The sequence below is a fragment of the Nerophis ophidion genome, linkage group LG08 (genome assembly GCF_033978795.1).
Source record: "Nerophis ophidion isolate RoL-2023_Sa linkage group LG08, RoL_Noph_v1.0, whole genome shotgun sequence".
NCBI classification, from domain to species: domain Eukaryota; kingdom Metazoa; phylum Chordata; class Actinopteri; order Syngnathiformes; family Syngnathidae; genus Nerophis; species Nerophis ophidion.
This window is the reverse complement of record NC_084618.1, coordinates 25,240,798-25,256,545: the sequence shown is the minus strand read 5'-3', so window position 1 is coordinate 25,256,545 and position 15,748 is coordinate 25,240,798. Positions and strand designations below refer to the sequence as shown.

The following is a 15,748-nucleotide window of genomic DNA, read 5'->3' as shown; positions in this document are numbered from 1 at the left end:
GTGTGTGTGTGTGTGTGTGTGTGTGTGTGTGTGTGTGCAGAGAGAACCCAACTGGAGCTAGTACATGCGAGTACACACACACACACACACGCACAAACACACAAGCACACACACACACAGGAAGGGAGGGAGGACTTTTGAGTATCCACTTGGAAAGGAGGAGGAGGATTTTTGCATCACTGTAAGCTTTTTTTTCCTTTTTTTTTTTATGAATGAAGAGCGAAAGAGTGAGCGGCCAAGAGGCACACTTCCTCTTACGCAAGCAAAGAAGAAAATATATGAATGGCTGGCGTCGCTGCAGCCACGGCGAGTGTAAACGAAGGAGAAACAGAACAAGGTTTAAAAAAGAAAGAAGGAAAAACAATACAACAAAAGAAGTAAAAAGGACAAGAACAAGAAAATAAAAAAAATAAGAAAAAAGAAAGAGGAAAAGAACAGAGCTGAACAAAACAAGAAAAAGCTGAAAAAGTAAAAGAAAAAGAAGAAACAGAAAGGAACAATACCAAATGAAGAAAAAGAAAGAAGGAAGGAAAAACAAAGATGGATGAATAATAAAGGAAAAGAAGAAGAAAAGGGAGAAGAAGAAAGAAAGAACAAAAATTAGAAAATTAAAGAAAAAAAAGAAGATGAAGAGGAAGTAAGAAAAGAAGAGGAACGAAGGAAGAAGAGGAAGAAATACATGAGAAGAAGGAAGGAAAGGAAGAAAGAAAAAGGAAAAGAAAGAACAAAAAAGTAAAAGGAGAAGAACAAAGAAGATGAAAGAAGAAGGAAGGAAGAAGAAGGAAAAGTAGAAACGAGAAGAAGAAGAAAGAAGGAAGAAAAATGGGAAAAAGTAGGAAAGAGAACACAAAGAAGAGAAAAAAATAAGGAAGAATATCAAAGAAGGAAGAATAAGAAAACGGGAGAAGAAGTACAAAAAAGAAAAGGAAAAGACAAAAGAAGGAAGAAGGAAAAGAATAAGAAGTAAGGAGGAAGAACAGAAGAAAGAAGAAGGGAAGTAGAAGAAAAAAGAGAGAAGAAGAAGAAAAAGAAGAAAAACAATGAAAGAAGGAAGAGGGAAGAGTCAAGAGGAAGAAGAAAAAAGAAGAAGGAAGAAGAAAAAATAAGGAAAAAGGAAGAAGAAAAAGAATAAAGAAGGAGAAGAAGAAGAAGAAAAAAGGAGGAAGAGGAAAGAAGTAGAAAGAAGGAGAAGAAAAAGAATAAAGAAGGAAGAGGGAAGAAAAAAGAAGTATGCTCACAGCTCCAGTCAGCTGCAAGTTAAAGGCAGCAACATGGCTGTTTCAGTTACGGATTTATGTGATTTCTGATCGTTTTTGAGGGCACCAAAAGACAGTGTGTATAGCTTTTCGTTGTTGTTTTGCCTGGTTAATAAAGAGTTGATCCATCACTTATTCGTCCTGTGTGTTAGTACAGTAAAGCACTTTTTATCCTGTTCAGACTGGTATTAAGCTACAGACTCTTCTCCAGGCTGGAACCAATTATTCATATTCACGTTATTCCTTATGGGGACGTTTTCTTTGATCAAGGACCAATGAAGTTTGTAAATGGAGGTCCCAATGTAGTTGTCTTGCACACACTGCAAAGGAGGGAGGGACACACCGTTCCAATAATGACACCACTACACTGTCCATTTCACACGTTCAAAGACATTTTCTCAACATGTTACCATGTGGAATTTCACTTCCCTTCGCTTTGACGCACTGCCTTCAGAAGTGTAGGGACGGGCACCCTTCACATTTGAACCGTACAGTACCAATTTTTAATTGATTTATTGTTTGTGATAGTGGAAAAAAATTTAATTGCAAAATTTTAAAAACGAGCTGATTATGATAACTGCTGTCTGGTTGATACATCTTGTTTTGTTATCACATTTCTGGGTCTCAATTACATTTGCACTTCCACGACGTTAAATGGCAGTAGTGTGTAGTTTGGCATGTGTTGGTCATTCACTTCAGTCTTTTGTTGCGCCCTAAAAAGTGTTAATACTGTAAGTATTGTCCCTTTTACGTAGCATGCATCTTAGTTGTAGTTTTCATGAACACATTTGGAGGTTTTGAAATCGCCATGTAAAATCGCAAATGCTAATCAGTAGCATGTCAATGGCAAACCCAGTGTATTTTAGCATCAAGCTAGCACATTTTGGAAAAAGTGGAGTTTTACTTTACTTGGGAGTGTTTTTTGAGTCAATTTCTTTGTTGGCATTACCTCGAGGTAGTTTGGCTCAGTCCGCTCCCAGTGCTGCTGGAGTGATCACCAAGTGCCGAAGAGCAAGCGTAACATGGCACAGTTGGGTTTTAGTTGAATCAGTGCACTGTCGGACATGTGGGACTCAGCCGGTGCCAAAAAAAAAAGTACCGGGTTCGGTACCCATCCCGACAGAAAAGGCTTCATTGGTTGAATGTAAAGTTGCCACCATGGATGCCACTGGTTCTTAAAGCCACAACAAGTACAGAGCGCGGACAGAGCGCTGCTGTTATAGCCAGGAGCAGGATCCATTCAACAGATGTGCAGGTATTGCGCAATCCCCCATTGGCGCCCCTTCTTCCCCTCCTTAATGTGACATTCCAGCATGTTCTAAGTGTCTGCACCACTTCTCCTGCAAGGCCACGCCCACGCAGGTACAGGCAGGCAGTAAACAACTGCAGTATTATCATTACTATTATGTTATTATTATTACTACTACTATTATTGTTAATAGTGTTACTATTATTATTATTATTATTACTATTATTATCATCATTACTATTACTATTATCAGATTATAATTAATACTATAATTATTATTTTTTTATTATTACTACTGTTATTGTTAATAGTATTATAACTGTTATTATCAGCTTATCATTAATACTATAATTTTATTATTACTATTATTATTACTGCTATTATTATCATAATTACAATTACTATTATTACTATTATCAGATTATCATTAATACTTAAATTATTATTATTGTTATTATTATTATTACTACTATTATTATTACTATTATTATTACAATTAAAAATTAAAATTACTATTATTACTATTTTGTTATTATTACTATTATTGTCATTACTAGTATTACTGTTATTACTATTATCATTATTAGATTATCATTACTTATACTATTACTAATAATATTATTATTATGCTGAATTTCCCCCAGGGATCAATAAAGTACTTTCTATTCTATTCTATTATTTTGTAATTATCATTACTAATAATTGTATTATTTCTATTATTATTATTAATATTATTACTATTATCTATTATTACTATTGTCATTAAAACTATAGTTATTATTGTTATTATTATTACTATTATTATTATCATCATTAAAATTATGATTATTATTGCTATTATCAGATTATCATTAATGCTATAATTATTATTATCATTATTACAATTACTATTATTATTACTATTATCAGATTATCATTAATACTATAGTTATTATTGTTATTATTATTACCATTATTATTATTATTACTACTATTATTACAATTACAATTTACAATTACTATCATTACTATTTTGTTATTACTGTTATTACTATTGTTATTATTATTACTGGTATTACTTTGATCAAATAGATTATCATTACGTACAGTATTGTTAAAAATATAACTATTACTATTTTTGTAATATTATTACTAATTTTATTCGTGTAATTATCATTACTAATATTATTATTTCTATTATTATTATTACTATTAATATTACAATTATTATTATTATCATCATTATTATTATTATTACTACTACTATTGTTATTATTATCATTATTATATTATCATGACTTTTATTATTATTATCCTTGTTATTGCATAATCCTCAATGATAGTGGACATGAGAGGCTGGTTTCCATCACAGCGATGCAGTTCTGTTTCTCCCATATATTCATTTATTTGTGGCGTCATAGCACTAAGACATCTGGAGCGCTACAAATAGATATGGACGTAGCAGTTTACCCCCGCTCATAAACACATTATAATGGGACTGTCTGTGAATGGAGCAAGTCCCAACACGTTGCTTCATAACAACATTTAGACCCCTTCAGATTATTAATTGGTACCATTCACATTCGAACCGATACGGTACCAATTACCCGGTATCTGGGAATCAAAACAACAGTTGTAATTTTCAGTACTTGTGTATGTGTCTTCTTGTGGTAAAAAAACCATAAGTTGTTTAACAATAAATAAATAATTGTATGTAACATTAAACAGTCAGCTGATTAAGGATTGGCACCGACTGAATATTGCTGATACTACCGGGCACTGATTCACGTAAAATTGTAATGGTAATGGTACCAAGTTACGGTACCAGCCGGGACTTGGCGATCTCTCCAGCAGCACTGAGAGCGGAATCAGCCTTGCTACCTCGAAGTAATGTTGCAATTTTCAATGCCAACAAAGAAATTGACTTACAATGGAGCGTTTTCTTGACACTTTTATGTTAAAATACTGAACAGATGTTTGCTATATCCCAATAAACATCTATTCAGTATTTTAACATAAAAAAGTGTTTGATTGTGAGGCATTAAAAGCCACAAAATGCAACGGGTCCATCAGACCCACAAAGGCGGGCTGAGTAACAACAATATGAACGTTAAACGGAACATTTCTCTGCCAGTTTCTGCATCCCACAGGGATTCTTCTTTTGTGTTTCTGCAACTGCGGTTCCCACACAAGGTTGCAATATTGTTTGTCAACACAGTCTGCTCTCATTTTCTCACACATTTGACCCTGATGTTCTGTGTACCTACACTCTGTCCTCCTCCTCCTGTCTGTCTGTGTGTGTGTGTGTGTGTGTGTGTGTGTGTGTGTGTGTGTGTGTGTGTGTGTGTGCGTGCGTGCGGTACACAGAACATCAATTTCCATACTTCTATTAGCCCCGGGTCCAGTGAACCCGGACATCTTATAAGTAATAGAAATGTGTAGGGGGGGGGGGTGTATGGTGTGTGGTCATTAAATGTGTATTCTGATATATGTTCTTCACCGAAAATGAGCCAAAGTCAGTGAGTCTCAGTTTGAAAAATTAATTAATTGTATCATTTTTCTTTTAATAAAAAATGAAAACAGGTTCCACAGACCTGAACACCACACAAGCATTCCGGAATTCTTCCCTGGTATAAGAACTGATGAAATATATACAAGTTTCATTTTGACAATGGCGGCAGATTACGCATGGCCGGAAACCAACATTGAATGACCGTGACCTTCGATCCCTCAGACGGCACGGTATCAAAAACCGACATCAATCTCTAAAGGATATCACCACATGGTCTCAGGAACATTTCAGAAAACCACTGTCCGCAAATACTGTTCGTCGCTACATCTGTAAGTGCAAGTTAAAGCTCTACTATGCAAAGCGAAAGCCATTTATTAACAACACTCAGAAACTCCGCCGGCTTCTCTGGGCCCAAGATCATCTAAGATGGACTGATGCAAAGTGGAAAAGTGTTCTGTGGTCTGGCGAGTCCACATTTCAAAACGTTTTTGGAAATATTCGACATCGTGTCATCGGGACCAAAAGGGGCGCGAACCATCCAGACTGTTATTGACGCAAAGTTCAAAAGCCAGCATTTGTGATGGTATGGGGGTGCATTAGTGCCCAAGGCATGGGTAACTTACACATCTGTGAAGGTACCATTAATGCTGAAAGGTACATTCAGGATTTGGAACAACATATGCTGCCATATAAGCGCAGTCTTTTTCATGGACGCCCCTGCTTATTTCAGCAAGACAATGCCAAGCCACATTCAGCACATTTAACAACAGCGTGGCTTCGTAAAAAAAAAGAGTGCAGGTACTTTCCTGGCCCGCCTGCAGTCCAGACCTGTCTCCCATTGAAAATGTGTGGCGCATTATGAAGTGTAAAATACGACAGCGGAGACCCCGGACTGTTGAACAACTGAAGCTCTTCATAAAACAAGAATGGGAAAGAATTCCACTTTCAAAGCTTCAACAATTAGTTTCCTCAGTTCCCAAACGTTTATTGAGTATTGTTAATATAAATGGTGATGTAACACAGTGGTGAACATGCCTTTTCCCAACTACTTTGGCACGTGTTGCAGCCCTGAAATTTTAAGTTAATTATTATTTGCAAAAAAAAATAAAGTTTATGAGTTTGAACATCAAATATCTTGTCTTTGTAGTGCATTCAATTGAATATGGGTTGAAAATTATTTGCAAATCATTGTATTCCCTTTATATTTAAATCCAACACATTTTCCCAACTTTGTATATTGTTGGTTTTGCAAATTAAAAATATCAAAACGGCCCCTGCATGTGTTGATTGGTCAGTGTGCGGCCCTCGGTGCAATAAGTCGTGACTCCCCCGGTCTAAGACGATGGTTTGTGTTTTTTTCGGTCAGGCTGCAGGCGTTCAGGGGTCTCCAGAGTCCAGCGATATGAGACGGGCGTCATGCCGCTTGGAGAACAAACTTGTCACATTTTGGCCCCCCCCCTGAGTCAAAGTTGAAAAGCGACGCTCCAGCCAGCGACTGTGAGCAGCAGGGACACTTGTCTGTCAACGTCTCTGCTCTTTTAAATGAAGTGCCCATCAAACCGCTGCCCCCGTGACCCTGCAAATCACGCAGGGGTCGGCCGTTAGCGGCGGTCCGACACCTGATTGGCTGGCGGGCCGGGGGGGGGGTTAAGTAGACATGACCTCTAGGCGCCCCCGGGTTCATCTGCACTTCCTCCCCCGCTTTGTGGCCTAATGGACAGCGACAATGTTGCGGGCGGGCATGTGTCACGCGGGGTCATGACCAGTTGGGACGCGGCGCTGGTTGAAATCACGCCGTGTTTCCACACAAAGGACGCTAGCAGGAAGTCCCTCTGACCCCGGCTGAAGGCTGTCACTTCTGCTCGGGATTATTACCAGTTGTCTTCAACTTTTCATCAAGATGCACGCCCATGGATGTTTGTATGGGGCCCACTTTATATCAGCCAGACTATCCAAAGGGCGTTCCGAGGGCCGTTTGCAGCTCGCAGCTAGTTCTTTAACGGCCTACGGCACATTCTAACAATACTATTTAAAAAACCCAACAACCTTGAAAAAGTGGAATAAAAGAGCACCAAACGAAATAAATGTAAAAAAAAGAAAGAAAAATACGCAAAAAGTAGAATAAAAGAGCAAACACTAAATGGGCCCTGGTGTGGTAATGTGAGCGTGAATGTTGTCTCTCTATCTGGCCCGAATGCAGCTGAGATAGGCTCCAGCACCCCTTACGACCCCGAAAAGTGACAAGCAGTAGAAAATGGATGGACGGACAAAAAAGAGAAAAAGTGGAATAAAAGAGCAAACAAAAAACATAAAAAAGTGTAACAAAAGAGCAAACAAAAAACACGCCCAAAAAGTGGAATAAAAAAACAAAAACTTAAAAAAGCCGAATAAAACAGCAAACAAAAAACGTAAAAAAGTGGATTACAAGAGCAAACAAAAACACATTAAAACTGGGAAAAAAGAGCAAACAAAAATATAAAAAAGTGGACTATAGAGCAAAGAAAAAACAAGTAAAAAATGTTTAACAAAGGAGCAAACAAAAACAAGTAAAAAAAAAAATGGTATGACAGATTTAAAAAAAAAAAAAAACGTAAAAAATTGGAATAAAACAGCAAACAAAAAAGTGCAATAAAAGACCAAATAAAACATGTAAAAAGTGGAAGACAAGAGCAAACCCAAACGTTAAAAAAAGTGGACTAAAAGAGCAAAAAAACAAAAACTGAAAATGTTATTGCTGAAGGATGTCAATTATTAAAATGTAGGTCTAAGTGAGACCTACATGGAGGTTGTTGTTTCATGTCTTTCCGACATTCCTACCGGAAGTTACAAGCAGTTTTTTCAGTGTTTTCTTCTTAGGAGCAGTTTTTTCTGTGTTTTATTAAAAAATTGCGCTAAAGCGCAATTTTGAGTTTTGGGGTTTGGTTTTTTCATTAGATCGCAATTTTTGCCAGTCCTGATGTGTGTGCCAAGTTTGGTGAGTTTTGAAGCATTTTAAGGGGGTCAAATTACAGCTCAAAGAGCCAAAAATAGCATTTTTTGCGAACATTTTGCTTTGAAGGGGTTTTTGCCAACTTTCTTTTGATTTTAGGTACAGAATTTCTAAAGTGGAAATGTAGGTCTAAGTCAGTCCTACATAGAGGTTTTTGTTTCATGTCTCTACGACATTCCTAACGGAAGTTACAAGCAGTCTGTTTTTTTTTTTCCCTAGGGGGCGCTAGCGCCAATTTTAGTTTTTTGGGTTTGGATGCTTAATAAGTTGGGAAGGTTTGCCATACCGAGGTGTGTGTCAAATTTGGTGAGTTTTGAAGCATGTTAAGGGGGTCAAATTACAGCGCATAGGTGCGGAATAATAATAATAATAATAATAATAATAATAAAACGTTACAGTTTCAATAGGGTCCTTTGGCCCATTGCAAAGGTCTCCTTTGGAGTCCTTTGCAATGGGCCTGGCGGACCCTAAAAACTGAAAATGTGGCATAAAAGAGCAAACAAAAAACATGAAAAACTGGAATAGAAGAGCATGCACAAAACAAATTAAGACCTAACAGGTGAAATGAAACAAGAAAAAGAAGCAATTTCGACTCTAATAAAACAAAACTGCCAGGCAGGCCTTTTTTTCCTTAAAATTGTCATTGCCCAAAGGATAATAATGAATCAAATGCAATGTCTTGAGATATTGAGCTATTTACTGTACTTTTAAATATTTTTTGGAAAATATTCCATATGTTGTGAGTTTGCCATTAAAAAATGTTTGTTTTTTGTTTTTGATTTTACAAAAAGGGCATAAAACAAACAAAACATGAAAAAATTAAAACTTTGAATAGATTTGGAGTCAATCTAGAGACTATAGCATTACACTTTCATCAGTAGGGCCCTTTTTGAATCCTAAATATTTGAGTGGAAAATGTTGTGGTTTTGCCATAAAAAAACAGGGCTTTGACAAAAAGACCATAAAACACAAAACAATGTTTTACTTTATATCGACAGATCGATCTGAAATTGAGCTAGATCATTGCTGTTCAAACGCTTCTCACCAAGTACCACCTCAGAATAACGTGGCTTTTCATGTACCACGTGAATGACCAACATTAAAATGCAGCAGCGTAGTAGGCCCAGCTATTCATTACAAAAAACGGCATTGTTTCACAAGTACATTTAATATTTTTAACCATTACACACAGTTTGAACACCAACACTGTGTCCGAATATATAAAAATAAAACACTGTACTTTAACCAAGTGATTTTGCGTACCACTAGTGACACACGTACCACAGTTTGATAATCCCTTATCTCGAGTTTTGAGCGTTGAATAAAAAAAATAATATATCACTTAATTTGAACTTTTTTATGGTTATGACCTATCTGGGTCCAAGGACCAAACTTGAAGGAAGCCCTCAAATTTAAAAAGTAAATGTATATAGATTAAAACACACGCATATATATATATATATATATATATATATATATATATATATATATATATACACACACACATATATATATATATATACATATATAAGTACATAGATATATATATGCACATACATACATAGATACACATACAGTATATACACATATATATACACACTTATATATACACACACACACATATATATATGTATATGCATATATATTTCATATATACACATATATATCATATACACACATATATATACACACATATATATTTACACATATACATACATATATATATACATAATCATACATATACATACATATATACATATACATCCATACATATATACATATTCATACATATACATCCATACATATATATACATATACATATATATATATATACATACATATAAACATATATATATGCATATACATAAATATAGATATATACATATACATATATATATACACATACATATACATACATACACACATACATATACATATATACACACATAAATATATACATATATACACACACATACATATATACACACACATACATATTTAGATAAATATATATATATATATATATATATATTTATCTAAATATATATATATATATATATATTTATCTAAATATATATATATATATATATATATATATATATATATATATATATATATATATATATATATATATATATATATATATATATATATATCAGTTTTGAAAATTAAGAAAATCAAAAAGGCCCCCACATGTTTTAATTTTCCATTGTGCGGCCCTCATAATAAGAAGTTGGGCCCCCTGCCCAAGAGTCATTGTTAGCAAGGGGAAGCTCATTCAAATACTTCAGCCCAGGAATTTGTTTTGCCATCTGACCTCTTCCCACGTACACAAAAGGCCCATCTTTGTACCTGAGCTTTTTTTTCTGTTTTTGATACCGGTTTCCCGGGCTCCACCATCTGGGCTTTTCAAGAGCATGCAAATGTCGGGCGGCGTTGCACAACGCCAACTACACCGTTGTACGCCAACTACACCTCTATACGCCAGGGAGGATTACTGCAACGTCAGCAAGATATAGCGCCCTCCGCTGGCCGACCCCAGTGCGACCTCGCTGTAGCCCACGAGGGACAAGGAAGACTTAAGCACAGATTCCAATGAGAAAGTACTCACAGTTCTCTGAGTGGAAATCCGGAACAAACTGCTCGTCACTGTCAGGAACCTGAGCTGAAAATAGAAAAGAGAAAAAACAGAATCTTTAATTTGGTTTGAGACATTTGCCTTTTCACATAATTGGATATATTTACTTTCAGGCGAAATTTGGACAATATTCATGCCAAAGAGACACGGGTGTTACACAACATTTGACATCCGCCACACTGCTAAACACACAAACAAAACCGTGCAGTGTTTCTTCATTTAAAATGTGTGTTATGTGTGTATATTCTGTTTGTGTACATGTCTTCTGGTTTCTGTCTTCCACCTGAGACTCCAAACTGGATCGCCGGCATGACAGAGAAGCGTGCTAGTTACCACACAAAATTATTATTTATTTTTTTTACATCAAATTATGCTGACATTTTAATTGGAAAAAAAATTGTTAGCAAAATTCAGTGTCTTAAAATTAAGTGTAAAAAAAAATTCAGTCAATGCAAATTCAGTGTATTAAAATTTAGTGTATTAAAAATTCAGTGTTAATTTACCAAAAGTGAGTCTTGCTTTTTGAAGCAGCACATTTTTCGACACTGTTTACACTGAATTTGTATTACAATTAGTTTTTATTAGATGTCCGATAATTGCTTTTTTGACGATATCCAATATTCTGATATTGTCCAACTCTTATGTAACAAGGTTTGCCAAAATAAATCAACTCAAGTTATGGAAAAAAGTGCCAACATGCCACTGCCATATTTATTATTGATTTAACAAAATGCATTATTTTTTTTAACATGCCTCAAAACAGCAGCTTGGAATTTGGGACATGCTCTCTCTGAGAGAGCATGAGGAGGTTGAGGTGGGCGGGGTTGGGGTTGGGGGGTAGGTGGTAGCGGGGGGGGGAGGGTATATATTGTAGCATTTTGGAAGAGTTAGTGCTGCAAGGGGTTATGGGTATTTGTTCTGTTGTGTTTATGTTGTGTTACAGTGCGGATGTTCTCCATAAATGTGTTTGTCATTCTTGTTTGGTGTGGGTTCACAGTCATAAATTTTACTTTTTGAAACCGATACCGATAATTTCTGATATTACATTTTAAAGCATTTATCGGCCGATTATATCGGCAGTCCGATATTATCGGACATCTCTAATTAATATTTATACATTTAATTTTTATCACTATGATTTTTTTTTTTATACACTGAATGTTTACTACCAATTGTAGCTGAGAGCGCCCCCCCCGCGGCCCCAAAGGGAATAAGCGGTAGAAAATGGATGGATGGATGGATGTTTACTACAATTAATTTTTACACACAGAATTTTATAATTTTATGTAAAAACAAAAAAAGAAGATGAAATACACAAAATTCAAGACGCAAAAAAATTGCGTTACATAAATTCAGTGTCCAAAAAATTAATTGTATAAAAAATTCAGTGTATAAAAAATTTAGTGTTAATTCACCGGAAGTAAGTCTGGCTTTTTGAATTAGCACATTTTTTGTCACTGAATTTCTTTACACTGAATTTGTATTGCAATTATATTTACACACTTTTTGAAACAAAAGCATCTTTTATAATCTGATGCAAAAAATAAATAAATCACCAAATTCAGAGGCAAAAATATTGCGTTACATAAATTCGGTGTTAAAAAAATGTATTGTATGAAAAAAAGTGTATTAAAATTCAGTATATAAAAATTCAGTATATAAAAATTCAGTGTTTTAAAATTCAGTCAATAAAAATTCAGTGTATTAAAAATTTGTGTATTAAAATTTCAATGTAAAAAAATCAGTCAATTTACCCGAAGTGAGTCTGGCTGTTTGAAGCAGCACATTTTTCGACACTGAATTTCTTTACACTGAATTTTTATTACAATGGATTTTTTATACACTGAATTTGTAATACAATAATTTTTTTATACACTATTTCTTTATTATTAATTTTGTATGCATTGAATTTTTTAACACATGCATCTTTTATAATTTGATGTAAAAAAAAATAATCACAAAATTCAAGACGCAAAAAAATTGCGTTACAAAATTCAGTGTCAAAAAAGCAGTTTATAAAAAACTAGAGTATTAAAAATGTGTGTATAAAAATTTAGTCAATAAAAATTCAGTGTATTAAATTTAGTGTATTAAAAATGTAGTGTTAATTTACCAGAAGTGAGTTTTTCTTTTTAAAGCAGCACTTTTTCGACAATGAATTTCTTTACACTGACTTGTTTTAATACACAGAAATTTTATTACAATAATTTTTTTATACACTGATTTTTTTATCAAAACATTTTATATACAATGAATTTTTAAACACAAGCATCTTTTATAATTTGATGTAAAAAAATGTTTTACTAAATTCAGATGCGGAACAATTGCGTCACATAAATTCAGGGTAAAAAAAATTCAGTGTATAAAAAAAAAGGGTTGTAAAATTTTGTCATTAAAAATTCAGTGTACAAAAACTTAGTGTATTAAAACTTCAATGTAAAAAAAATTGTGTGTTAATTTACGGGAAGTGAGTCTTGCTTATTGAAGCAACCCATTTTTACTACAAAGATTTTTTTATACACAACATTTTTATTACAATTAATTTTATATACACTGAATTTCTAAACACATGCATATTTTATCATCTGATATAAAAAAAAAAATCACAAAATATAGTATCAAAAGCGTTCAGTGTAAAAAGAAAAAATCAGTTTATAAAATGACTATTAAAATTCAGTGTATAAAAATTCAGTCAATAAAAATTCAGTGTATTAAAATTGTGTGTATTATAATGTCAGTGCAAAAAAATTTTGTGTTGATTTACCGGAAGTGAATCTTGCTGAATTTGTATTACAATTAAGTTTTTATACACTGAGTTTTTATTACAATATTTTTTTTATACACTGAATTTTTATTACAATTAATGTTTTATGCACTGAATTTTTAAACACACGCATTTTTTATAACTTCATGTAAAAAAAAATATATAAAAAAAATAGCGTTACATAAATTCAGTGTCAAAAAAAAAACATTCTTAAAGACACAAATTAAGATCTGTAGATTTATTGTGTCAAGACTTGCACACTCAACACAAACGTCCACTGCAGAGGACGCTGGCTCTCAGTAGTTTGCATAGAAATGTTGAATATTTTGTTTTCTTCTTTTTCTACCCTTTATTTTGATTATTTTGATGTAACAAAGTCAGTTCCTGTATTTTAATGAGTGCATATTTGTAACATATTGCATTTACACGCTGTAATTTCAATTTCAATTATAATAGTTTTTATGATGATTTTATGTGATGATTTACATTTTAATGATAATTATTTTATTTTTATTGTTCTCATCATTTTCTGTTAAGCCAGGTGTAGTAATAGTGCTCTACGAATCAACTTGCCTGACTATTACTACCGTATGGGGACCAGCCGAAGTGACAGTTGTAACACCGGTCAAAAAAGCAACATTTTGTCTTCTCGTGACGTCGACACTGATCAGATGTGTTTGCAACAAAAAAAAAAAAAAACAACAACGGGATTTGCAGCAGCTGTTTATGTTCACTGCAGAGATCCAGACTGACTTAACAGGCTGTTCTGGCTCAACGAGCGAGGAAAATATGCCAGGCGCCGTGACAAAGAGCCGGCTCGGATACGACTTGTCACTGTGGCGCTGACTTTGTTTAGCTAACCCGCGGGGGTCTGGACTCTGTCTGCATCGCGCATGACCAGGCGCTGGATTCAGTGATGGAACCGCACTCCTGTCACATGACCATCATCTAGGGGCAGAGATTGGGTCAATCTGGCTTTGGTACAAGAACCCAGCAGCAATAACTATGTCAATAAATTAATAACTTCTTTTTTATTAGTGATATGTCCAAAAACGCCCACCTTGAATGAATAAACATTTGCCATCACTTGTACCTTTACTGAACACGCGCGTTGGCGAAGATGTACTGGACTAAGAATTCAATAGTGTTTCTCACCTTCCTTATCAAAGTGCTGGCACTCACAACTTTTTTGGACCTCATTAAATTATTTTGCTGTCATACTCCAAAAAAACAAGGAGTAGAGACTCAACAACCACAAGAAGTTGATCTGGAAATTTAGGCATTGAAAATAAAAAAAACAAGAGTATATAGTATTTTAATTTTTTTTTTTAACACTTACAGTAATGACTGGGCCCTTTTGGATCCCTGTCAATTTTAGTGGGTTTTTCAAAGCTGTCATTGCTCAGAAAATAATAATGAATCAAAATGATCAATTATTGTCCTATTTAAGGCTACAATTACAGACAAAATGTTGGGTGTTTTGCATTAAAAAAAAAACGAGGGTTTTCTTTAACAAAAAGGGGATAAAACTTTTTTTTTTTAATAAACATTTATATCGACATATGGATCTGAATTTGACCTAAATATTTAAGCGTTTAAAAAAATAAATGTATGACTTATTTTATACACATATACATATACATACATAAATATACACATATACATATGCACATATATACACACACACATATATATACACACACACATATACATACATATATATATACACATACAAGTATATATATATACATACACACTTCAGTATATATATATGTATATACATATGTATATATACATATGTATTTATACATATAAACACATATACATATATATATATATATATATATATATATATACATATACACATATATACATATATATATACACATTAGAGATGCGCGGATAGGCAATTATATCACCCGAAACCGCATCACAAAAGTCGTCATCCACCCGCCACCCACCCGAACCAACATTTCATCAAAGCCACACCCACCCGCTGTTATATATTTAATATAGACGATGCAAGGCATTAGTTAGGTTAGAAAGTGTAACTCCCTCCAAATAGCACAGACACAATGGCTTTCTTGAACTGATTAATTTGCAGGCTTACTTTCCCTTCAAATTCACCGTGAAAACTGTAATAAATAAAGCACGTTACAAACATAAAAATAATAACATGCACAGCATGTGGATCAAGCATTTTAGCAAGTAAAATACCAACAAATGACAAATACCTCGTTAGCTTCCTTACATCCGTCGACAGACCAAACGAGACACTTCAAAATAAAAGTATGCCCACATACTGTTTCAAAGAGTGCTGCTCGTTTTTCGTATGTGGGTAACAACATTTAACTATTTATA

General features: G+C 34.1%; 1 protein-coding gene across 2 annotated transcripts in view; it reads right to left on the bottom strand.

Annotated features, from left to right (window-relative positions):
* etv4 (ETS variant transcription factor 4) overlaps positions 1-15,748 on the bottom strand; it is a 98,953-nt gene that overhangs the window by 53,078 nt on the left and 30,127 nt on the right. The window contains exon 4 of one of the 2 annotated variants that reach the window (XM_061908099.1): positions 10,597-10,650. In XM_061908099.1, coding sequence (XP_061764083.1) covers positions 10,597-10,650 — 54 coding nt within the window. Of the gene's footprint in view, positions 1-2,205; positions 2,420-10,596; positions 10,651-15,748 lie in introns of those variants that run through there. The other variant, XM_061908100.1, reaches the window with a different exon arrangement.